We start from the raw sequence: 12,106 nt of genomic DNA, 5'->3' as shown, positions 1-12,106 counted from the left end.
CAGTCAATTGCTTCAAATATTCAGCAAATCCGCTTTTCTTTTTTTATCATATCATTCTGCTCGTGGAATATCCTTTAAGCACGGAGTATAAGCAAATAGGATATAAGTTGATTATTCATATTAATATTCTACATCTATTGTCCATCTCTTCATAACCACTTTTATAACCAAAGGACAAAGGACGGAAATGTTTGTCGTCTGCGCGGCTAACAGTGTAATTTTCGCGGGAAGAATTATTCTTTGTCCAGCGCATTGTCCGCATCGCGTATAATGCCGAAGAGTTAATAACTGTATGGATTACGCGTGAAGCAATATCTCCGCGCTCGCCTCTAAAATATAAAATTACGTCGCGCGGCGTTGCCGACCGCGATATCCTGTCCACTTCCAGTTTACTGTCGGCCGGGATTCCGGGCGGATCGTAATACTACTTTGTTTCGAACTTTCCACTGATATTTCGCGAGGCGCGGTGCGAAACTACGAAATTAGATGCTCTCATGAAAGCAAAGAAAAATCCACGTGTGACGGGTATACAAGCAGGCAGGCGAGTAGGCGGACAGACAAGCGCGGGCAGGCAGGCAGGCAGGCAGACAGGGCAAGGCAGGCGGAAGCGGGAAGAAATGAAACGAGAAAAGGGGCGCTATAATATCGTGTAACACTTCGGAGCGTATCTTATTCGCCGCGTGAAAAGTTCTCTCATTGCACGGGCGGAGAAAAACAGCTCCCGGGCACGGCGACGTTCGGCGTTACAACTTGGAAAGTCGTAACGAAAATTATTTCGATACAAGTTTGTCAATTCGCACGATTGCCCGTTCTTCGTCGCTCCCTCGCTGCATTCGCGACTAACTTAGAGAAGTGTACATTTTATTATACGAAAATCAGCGTGCTCTCTCTCTCTCTCTCTCTCTCTCTCTCTCTCTCTCTCTCTCTCTCTCTCCCTCTCCCTCTCTCTCTTTCTTTCTTTCGCGCGACCAGAGCTTTCTAGCCAGATATTAATGGTAACGCCGGATGCTCGGAATAACGAAGACACAAAGTGCAGTATTCAGCGCTGACAGTTACTCGATTATACGACGCATACCGTGTTAGCGTATCATCGATCACTTCATCGACAGCGGCATCTGGAATATGCGATACATTTGACGTGAAATAAATAGCTTGATAAATGCGTGTAGCCATATTATTTTTACAGCGACGACGTCAATATTTTCATCGGGATTCACGGACATTTCTACAAAAATTTCACTTCGCATTTGACTATCTCTAGAATAACAGTCGCGCGACGTCTTATCAAACACGGAGAAATAGATTCGCCGGGTTATCGGATATGTAGTAGGTTTACGGTAAATTACATGACGAGCGATAGCATTAATATTGGTACGTATTACCGACTATTAACGCCGAATGGATCGGCGTAATTACGCAGGCCTCCCATGCAGACGCTGCCTGAGCAGACGCTGGGCTCGTACCACTGCGTCGTATGTGAGCCAGTAGTAAGCGGAGCGCCACACATCAGACATCCGATACAGGGTGTCGCGTCGGATTATCACATCCGATTTCACGACGGCAGTATAATCGCATTTCCCCGCGACATTCGCTAATTTCATGAATTCTACGTTTTCGAAGTTTCCACAACTAGTCGGGAAATGCATGCGCGACCTTTCGCTTCAGTATATGCACTTTGCACAAAATGTCTTTTATGTTTATTTTATTGCATTCATTTACGATATTATTCTTGTAAATATTATTCCGAATTTTAATATGTGTAGAATTAGTATTGCTGTGCAAACGGCAGTGTTTAACCAGCTTTGTTATCTTCTGCTTTCAGGTGCCATTTTTGAGCAAGGCACCGACGAAGTACAATCCGCCTTCAAGTTCGCGATGATGAACCACAACCAGAATATTACGACCCGCAAGTTTGAGCTGCAAGCCTTCGTGGATGTAATTAATACCGCGGATGCCTACAAGCTCTCCCGCCTCAGTGAGTATTCTCCTTCTATACAAAATCGTTATTTAACTCACGTATCGCGCCGCGTGTAACATTCTTCTTCAGGAGAATTGGAGAGATCCGCACACGTCGACGACGTACTCGGGAAACTGAATAATAGACATTCGCACAGAGGCCGTTAAATATTTCATAGACATCTTCAAACGTCGATCGTCGCCTCGCTTGCGTCTCGCCGGTCGTTTTGAAATCGAGTGAATCGAATTCCATCGCGAATATTCCCCCGGACTGTACCGACAATTTTTCACAACTACATTTAAAGTGTCTGAAACGTCTGTAGCGCGGAATTTCGTTTCTGTCTCACGAGGGTGGAAATCGATTTCGCGTTTTGTTCGCGATATCTGCACCGGTGTCAGGCACGGTGACTTATCAACAATGCTGAGGCGCGTATGTGCCGGAAGCGTGACATCTCCGCGCCATTGAATACGCCGCGGCGGTCTGTGTCGGATATGAAATAAGTAACGTTTCGTTTCTATAGCGCCACAGATACTAATCTCGCCACCTCGGAGGCGAAACGCTTCCATTTTCCGGCGGTGTGAGGCACGTGCGAACGATAGAGAGAGCCGAAGTCTTGCTTCGCGATCGCTTGCTTCCTGAGAAAGCGCGCTCCTCGCACAAGTCGGTCGAATTAGTATCGATGGGTCAGTTTTCGTGGGTCAGTTGCGGGGCTCACTTGTAGCGACAGAAATATAAATTGCGGAATACATTTTTTATTTAATTCCCTCCGAGGTTTCGAGACTACTCGTAAAATCCCTTCCGATAACATAGAGATTTTGTGGAATACGAATTCAACCGGGTTCGTTGATCGGTCGCAATTTTGTGATTAAACTCTGTTCAATCATGCGATTAAGTTAGTGGAATTGTCTCATTGTTATGTTACTACGTGATTCGACATTCGCTTGCTCTCAATGGTGCCATCCAGCACTCAATGGTGTGAGAAGTTCCGGAATTATCCGAAGAGCCATTACATGTCACTTATCCTGATTTACGTTGAAGTGTAGCAGGCGTGAATTTTCACGATAAAAGTTATCACGGACAACATTCGTAATGAAGATATAATGCGTATCATTTTTCTTAACATTGCAAGATACTCAATTCTGTCGTTCCACTAATATTTACCAAATTTGTAGTTATCATCATAATTGAGAATCATCATAATAATACAAACAAGTATCGTAAATTATTTATAGATAATTTGATCAAATAGATTTTGTTTCTCGGATACCTTTGCCATAGATTGTGTTACATGTCGCTTCGAAGTCCTCGCTTGCGACTGCCCTCAAATTATCCGGAAACTCTTTCCCTTCGAAATTCATTGCTGTAGTTTCTCACTTTGTCACTTGTCTCATATATCCGAAATTCGAAAGAGGTGATCGACCGGCTTACCCCGAAACCGTTTGATGGCTTTTAACCAAGGGGCGTCGGTCCAATCGAGCTACATCGGTCTCCAGCTTTGAAGTTGTTCGGAATCCGTTCTGAACCGTAAGCGGGTAGAAAGACAAAGGGCACTCGGGTGCCAAAGATATCGGTGTCTCCTATCATCGGCGAATTCGCAGTTATTGCGCCGCACTACAAAGAGATTTTACGATTGTAAGGCGACGCGTTTGAACTCGTTCGGTGCAAACGCACGTTTATATATATACACTCGTATATATATCCTCAACAAATTGACGAAACCACAATATATCTTACGCATAATATTCTTCCATTTTTTTGCAAACACGGAGGAGATTGCGATAAAATCGGATTTTGGCTAATTTTTTATTTACGATAATAATTCAAATATAATGCAAAGATAAATTAGTATTCCCTCCGCCGTGCTTATGACAGCAATGTGGTAAGCGTTGCGATTCTATTAACCCAAGAATTCGTGAACAGAATTCACCGACAAGTTGCTTCATCACGGATTCGTCGCAGCAATGCGAATATTTGGGCCAAGTCCAAGGGGCAGGGAGGCCGTGTTACGGTACTTAGGAAAGCTCCGTTAATTGTATTAACGTTGGTCGGTTCACCCGGATCAAGACCCTGTTATAATCCTACAGTGAGACTGCTTTCTGCCCGGCAAATCCATTGTCAAGTTGCGTCCCACTTAATGTTTTGGTTCGCTAAGACGATGGGAGTGGCTTTTCCTTTAGCAAACTATGGTGAAAAAAAAAAAAAATTCTTTTTTCCACAATGTTTACAACATTATCTGTGCTTGATATCCACATTATTGGGAGCAATAAAATCCCGCAAGTTGATTGAATGCGTTAATTGCGTAATAATATCTATAAAATAATAATATAATAATTAGGTTGCAGAAATTTGGAATTAATATATTGGAAAGTTCTCCGATAGTATCCACGCGAATATGATCAAAGAGATTTACATTTAATACATTTGATATTCGTTGGATGAATCGACGGTTATTAATTATCCGTCATGCGTGGCACGAGTTACTGAATAGCAAATGTCATTGCAGAATGAAGCAGGATAAAGAGAGCTCTGAAAAAAAAAAAAAAAAAAAAACGGTCTGAAAAAAAAAGCGATCTACCGCACATAGTATTACCGTAAAAGACTCCCCATATATTCTTTCCTTTTTCATAACATTTATTCAATTTTAAGCAGACATGATGGAACTATAGCTTTGCCTAGGAAATAACGGACAGCGAAAATTATTATGAAACTGGACCATCTCCCTTCACCACGCGCAGGCACACGTATCTTCATTTCAATACACTTCATTCATATTCGTCACGCATTACGTGCGAAGCCCGATAAAAAAGAAAGGCGTCGAGTGAAGCAGGCGCCATCAGAAAAACGGAATATTCCATATATAACATCACTTTCTATCCATATCGAAACGCACGCACGGGGATATCAATAATTTCTTATTGTAACGCAAGGCGCGAACACCGCGAAATATCAAGCGGATGCAGAACGAATTCGTGGGATAAGTCTAAAATATCGAAGAGAGAGAATATCGTTAGATAAATCTGCTCTTTAATATTTTCAATAACGTTCCCTCCGAAGTTATCGCGCACGAGAAGTTGGTCCCCGACGGGATTTCGGAAGGGTCGTCATCGCGGGAACCGAAAATTATTGCGGATGACGACGACGACGTAACGCCGGGCGGGGAAGTTTTTTCCGTTGAGAAATCACATGGGGTAGAAGCGAGAATCCTGAGGGAGAGAATTTTCGCGGCGTGGGTACGCTCGTCTTAGCGGAACGTAATAGCCATCTATCAACTTTCGGTGCATATCGTATAATATCCTGCAAGATCCTTTGGCCCACGGGGGGCAGGGAGGTGAAGAGTAACATCCCGTCGCCCCGCGTGTTCATCCTCTCGCCGGAGAGAGGGATGAATGTATACGGGGCGCCGGCGAGCCAACCAGCCAGCCAGGGCCGGCATAAATCTGCCGAGGGCTCCCGAGGGTATTTCCCGCCTTTTTTCCCTACACCCTTCCGCGCACCTCGTCGCTCACCTTCTCCTCCTATTCCACGCTTTCGCGCCCTTCTTCTCGTATCCTGAACCAGACGCGAGATGAATCCCAGGGTTCTATTCCCGCGTGGTTTATCTCAAGGCAAACATCGGCCCGTCGTCGAGGTAGGCGAAAGTCGACGACGATTACAAATTTACAATCTACATTTACGGGCAACCAGCGCCGCACTGCTTTCTTTTATATTGATTTAGCCGTTTAGAATCCTTTTTTTCTCTCGCGATGTTTGGTTGCGTTTATGTTGAATCATATTTTATTTTATGATATTCGCCTATCGTATTCTAAAATTGAAATGCGAAATTAATATACAAATAAAAATGATTCAGATTTTGACATATTATGTCTTTCAGAGAATAATTTTGTTACAAGATCTCTTGTTATCATGAGGCTTGTACGTGTATCTATATTAGTGTTCGCTACTTAATACGGTTAATTTGCGAAATGATAACCAGATATGTATTACGAGATATTGATTTCGATGGATCAATATATAACATACGTAACTCTCGTTACATCAAGCTCGAAGTATGAGATTGATTATGAATTTGCACTAAACATGCAAATCCATTTATATAAACCGGTATATAAGCCTATAATTTTGTTAGTATAAATATTAATGAGATATGCATGATTGAAACTCGTTGGATTCGTACAACAAGTCACTTTGAGTTGAATCGATTTAATTATATTAATGTTTCATTTTTACTTTAAATATATATTGCAAGTATTTTAATACTAAAGAAGCGCACGTTTAAAAAAAATATCCTGCAATTTTTCTAATAATATGTGCTCTGTATATTTACCTCATTCGCTCTTGACATAATATTGAAAATATTCGATCCTTTTATCCAAAACCAGACGCGAGATAAATCCCACGATTATACTGCCGCATGGCAAATCCAAATGTAAACATTGGTTCGCACGGACGTGAGTGACGAGGATGAAAGATAATGGTGGTTACAATGTTTACACATTCACTAACCCAAGCACAAGTCATGTGTTATCATTTTAATTAAAATGTAATTTAAGTAATTGCTAGAAGAGATATTTATGTTCTCTACTGAATGAGAAACGAGACTATGTTGAATGAAATTTGCGTAATAATCACTCTACAAATATCCACTTGTTATTATGAAATTACATGTAATAAATTTTAATTACAAGTATTTTGTATTCATATGCACACGGCATGATTTATAAATAATCTTATCATAAACCGTAACAGTAAAAATGGCGCATTTAAATTTCTATGTTTATCAAATTCTCACAATTAGTGCAAAATACTATTTTATTATTCTATAATATTAAAATATAGATTATGAGTAAATGCTGTTGTCTGGTTTTGGTTACATATCTTACCGTTTATTTATGTTTAGAAGCTTCGATCTAAACTACTTCGAAGTTGAGACAAATAGAATTGAATTCCTCCGAGGATTATGTCAGGATAAAGATAGATAGAGAAATATACGGGAATAACAATTCACTCATTTATACTGCATCATAAAAATATGAAAATTATATCTTGCATTTTTATTATCATAATGCTGTTTGTCCGATGTAATTAAAATTTTCAATTAACACTCTAAAAAATTATATTATAAAAAATGTACATTCTAAAAAATAATATCCTTAATATGTAAAGTTGAGTAAAACGCAGATATTCTGTTTTCTTTCTCTTTCTCCTTCTTTTGTTTGTTGAAGACTCACAAGTCTCTTAATCTTTGAACGTGATATTTTCAACTTTAAGAATTCCGAGATAAGCCTAGCAATGTCGTCAATCGCCGCTTAAGAAAATGACATTTTCTTCTACCAATTGACGTCATTTCCGTCGAGTTCTACGGAACGTCAGGTGCGATGCTGTGTTCAATTCCCGCGCGGTTTATCCAAAAGTATGCATTACTTCGGCAAACATGGCGAGGTCGACGAAAAGCGAGGTCGATGAGGAGTCGTCGCGTCGGCGAAGAGTGTATCTTTATTATAAAATGCGAGCAGGATGCCGCGAAAGTTCCAAGACGGCGGAAAACTTTCTTTTCACGACGCCGCTGTAGTTACGGTAAACTTTATGTACGTAATCTTTAAACCTTGCTGCATGGACTCCATAATTAACAATTTGAATCAAACATCATTAACTTGGTTGCACTGTTACACACACGCATATGTTTTGCGTATGTGTATCATTTTGCATCTAATTTGCGCATTTCAATATCCCACACGCGGCTTTATAATAGAATATTGAGAAGCGTCAATAAGTATTTATTTCTGAAGTTGAATATTTAGAGAAATATTTACGTGTTTTAATCATTAATAAACAAGTAAACAATTTTCAACGAAATAAAATTCATCACAAAGTTTTATTCAATGATTATTCAATGATTAAATTTAATTTGAGTTTCTGTAAGATAAAAATATTCGAGAGATATAAATATCATATGCATATCCAAGAAAGCTAGATATGTATCGTGCGCGTGCATACATTCAGATTTATTTTCAAATATTTCGCGAATAATTTACTCGCAAACATCCTCCTATCTCTTCCCGCATTTTATTCCGTGTCTACTTTCACAGATCTGCATCATTTTACTTATTTAATGAATATATTGCATATACCTGCCGCAGAAATGTTTCATTCCTCGCGACTTAGCCTGGCGACAACGACAGATGAGGGGATTCTCCGGTTCTCGAGTAACCAGATGAGTGGTAATGGTAATGTCTCTCAGAGGAGTTCCCTGTTCATGCAGAAGAATATTTTTCACGCAGTATCGCCGGGAAACCGTTCGCCATAAAAGCCGTCTAAACTGACGAGTTACTCGAGTACAGTGCAGGAATAGAAGGCGTGTGAAAAGGCCTCTGCGCGTCACAGAGAAATATCACGCCGTGTAAAATAAAAAGTACAGGGTGGCGCTGAGAAACGGGCGATTTTAACAGCTGATTCTTAAAACCGCGCATTATTCTACGCAGTACATTAACTCTCGTCATTCGGGAGAGTATTAGCATTAGAAAGCAAACGTGTGTTTCAAATTTGTATCATTTATTTTTAAAGTGTTTACGAGCGAATACTAATCGAGTAATTATCCCACGGGAGAGAAAGAGAAATTACACCAAAAAAAAAAAAAAAAAAAAAATATTTACATTATTTAGCACTATAGGATGTTACCAAAATAACCACGTGAATTATACCTTAGCTGGAGTTGGCTCTGTTAGTTTTCGAGATAAACGGAAAATGTTTAGCCACACTGTTACTTGGTGACGATGATATCACGAAAACTCCGTAAACTCGCGGAGAAGCGCTATTTGTTCCCACCGAGGGAACAGACAAGCTTCTGGGTAGCTGGGAACGCGTCATTTCCGATTGTCATTTCTCACAGAAAGGGACATGGTGTGGCTTGACTGTCCAGGTTAAGGGCCCATTCAAAGTTACCCGCGCAGACACGCAATATGCAAACGTATATTATTCTGTAGTTTGAGAATCCGCCCGACGCGGCTCCAATTTTAGCTGAAATTGACTCGGGCATAGTTTTGCACTCGTATATCACATCTGTCATGCGCCACTTAGAGATTAATCTTATCTAATTTCTTGCGCGAGTTATCGAAGCTCATCAGTGTAAATTAAGACGCCCTTAATGTTCGAATATATCCGCAAGAATAACCGTGGCAGTCTACGCACGTCGCGGAGAGAGCATTTCTGAAGTTTCTACGCGCAAAGTGCACAAAACACTCAAGTTTCAAGAAAATCCATATCGAATATTTGTTCAACAGATTTCGGACCATGTAAATGTGAAAGCGCATGAAAAATACGTCACGTAACTTAAAAAAGGATTTCGAAACAAATTAATTATATTTACAGATGCGAAATGCATCAGATTTATAAACACGTAAAAGTTATGCAGACGGAAACGCAAATATAATTTAAACGCTGCACAAATACTTGTATCGTATCACGCAAAATATTTATATTTGTGTTTTGTAAATAGCCAGATGTATGGAATTAGTGATGTACTGCTGAAATAACATGATTTATTCTTTATGCGATTGCACGCGTAATTACGCTGTAATCAGGACTTTGAAAATATACTTTCCGTAATAATCGGGTTTTGCGTTTCAATTAGTGAATTATGCGGCTTGTGAAAAGTGGAGATATTGCGGATTTTGTTTCACCGTTTGTGCGTTAACTTGGTCGTGATGTTACGCGGCGCGCGCGTGTAAATCGGCCCCATGCGAACGACGCTCTCGCGTCGCAGCGCTCCGCCGAAGGCACAAACGCCAGGTCATTACGCTTTCGATTTAAAACTTTCGAATTAGATTGGGAGACGCCGCGAATCTTTGCTGTGCTCCCCTCCCTCTCCCTTCTCCCTCCTTCAGCCATTTAAAACTTTCGCGGCGAGCCACCTCGAGACCAACGTCGTTCTCACTTCGGAATCCCGCCCGTTGCAGCTGCGCTGCCTTCGAGGAATTATTTCCGATCGCTTGTCCCTTCTGCTGTTCCGCGTCGCATTCAGACCCCCGTTCGTGCTCAAACCTGTTGGCTGTGTGTTGGACAACGATTAACCTCCGTATACCTCGAAATATACGGAACGACGCTTCGTTGTACGCGCGCTCGTTTCTTGTCCCGCAGTGTAATAACGCTTGATTGATAATAACGTGTTGATTGATAATTGATAACTTTGCGCTTGCTAATTTACGCTATGATACGTGCGATTAATTGCGCGCTTGAAAACGGGTTTAATTCAGTAGCGACGCTTAATTAATCGACGATTCAACGCTATAGCATGCGAAATAATTAATTTCCACTGGTATTCGCAGCGGTATAATAAACTACTGTTAATTCTGCAACATGTGTAACACCGACAAAGGCGTCGCGATAATATTACGAAACAAATTTCGATCGACTTCCGCTTCTACAGATTAGCGGATTTAACGCTCATCTTCTTTATATGAGAACATTACGGTAATATCTGCTATTAACGCTCTGATATTTAATTAATTGTAACAATTAGCGTACATGATGTATCGGAATTGCGTGAAATGTGCGAAAACGCCAAGATATATATGAAAGTAGTACAACGCTAATGAGTTCATCGTCAGCGAAGACAAGTCGATCATGCCAATGTGCTGACAACGGCAAATACCGTCTTAGTACCTTCGTCAGAGATTAACAAGGAGAACGAGCAGAGAGAGCGAGTGAGAGAGAGAGAGAGAGAGAGAGAGAGAGAGAGAGCGAGAGAAGGGGCAGAGGAGACGGCGGAGAGCGCGAACGTGCGAGTAACGACACCCCGGGGGTTCCAACACCCTCGAAAGTCACGCGAGGCGCAAGAAACGACCGGCGGAAACGGGAGAAACCGTTCCCTAAGTAATAAGAAATCGATAAGAACTGCAGATTGGGTGCAAAAGCGAAGAAAAATCGGCCGGGAAGTATCTTATCGGAGACCGGCAGATAATCCCTCAGCCGCGCTGCACCGCGACGCCGTAAATGTCGATGATTGAATGAGGGTAATCGGCGTGGCGGAACGAATAATTAAGTTCTCCGAAGTAATTGAAAGGCGCGTTATGGTACTTCTCGACCCTCTCGACGTGAACTTTACAAATCGATGGAAGATTAATATATGTTGCGCGAGGTTAAAAAAGTGGGTCAAAGTTGAACGACGTTGAATAATCCCACGATCGCAGAATTAAGTATTAAAATCCACGAAGCAAATATCACTAAGAACCGCGATATTTCTCGAAATTTGAATTAAGATTGAAAGTAACAAGGTCGATCGACTCGTTGAAATTAGGAAGGCAGTCGCGCGTGACGATGAGCAAGAATTCTCCCAACTTCGATAACACGGATATCCACTTTATCTCCGATGAATAATTGTCCCCCGCCGTCGCCGCACGAAGGAACACGAAATCGTTGATTAGTCCCGACAACTCGTTCGAGCGTTCGACGCCTTCGTTCGCGAATAAGTGGGAAATAGTGGTATCCGTAAGAAAAATTTCAAGTTCGATCCGGATAAGGATTTACAGGCAAACTGAGCAACAACGATTAGGGAGGCAATCAAGCGGCGTCTCGTGCTCACAATCTTCGCAATCCGACTCTTTTTCTTCCCTTCCCGTTCCCGCTTCTTTCCCCTTTCTTCCTTTTCCTCCTTCCTTCTTGTTCGACGAACTTTCTTAATTTGTGCGCGGTTTTACGGGCTAATTAATATTGATGATTGAAAAGTGCCCCCGCACCGGGTGATCAATTTTCATCGGTATTAATAATCGCCAGATCGAAAAGCGGTCTCGCGTTCGTCTTTGAGGAGCAGAGCTCACGCAATTCTGATTAAAGCGAAGTTCAGAAATCGAACGCGTTGACGTAAAAAGGTCGATCGCCAGTCTATGAAGAGAAATAATTTTTATCGACATTTATTCCGCCAAGCGACGAGCTTTTCAATTTCATCGGGGGAAAAAAGTTTTTACCAAAACCTCTCTCTCTCTCTCTCTCTCTCTCTCTCTCTCTCTCTCTCTCTCTCTCTCTCTCTCTCTCTTTCTCTCTCTCTACTCGTCTGAAGCGCGTTTTACCAAAAGCTCTTCTCTTTGGAACCCTCTTTACCGAGAACTTCGTGTTGAATGGTATGAAAATGCTTGTCAGTTGTCGGAAAAGTGCGTC

General features: G+C 41.5%; 1 protein-coding gene across 9 annotated transcripts in view; it reads left to right on the top strand.

Moving 5' to 3' along the window:
* The window catches only part of GluRIB (Glutamate receptor IB), a 219,046-nt gene that overhangs the window by 118,570 nt on the left and 88,370 nt on the right, over positions 1-12,106 (top strand). For all 9 annotated transcript variants that reach the window (XR_001101659.2, XM_067357086.1, XM_067357057.1 and 6 more), the window contains one exon: positions 1,823-1,975. Coding sequence is in view for 8 of the 9 variants with exons in the window: in XM_067357086.1 (XP_067213187.1) it covers positions 1,823-1,975 (153 nt within the window). In the remaining variant the exon portion in view is untranslated. The remainder of the gene's footprint in view (positions 1-1,822; positions 1,976-12,106) is intronic.

The sequence above is a fragment of the Linepithema humile genome, chromosome 1, assembly GCF_040581485.1.
Source record: "Linepithema humile isolate Giens D197 chromosome 1, Lhum_UNIL_v1.0, whole genome shotgun sequence".
Lineage (NCBI taxonomy): Eukaryota > Metazoa > Arthropoda > Insecta > Hymenoptera > Formicidae > Linepithema > Linepithema humile.
This window is presented reverse-complemented; position numbering and strand designations above follow the sequence as displayed.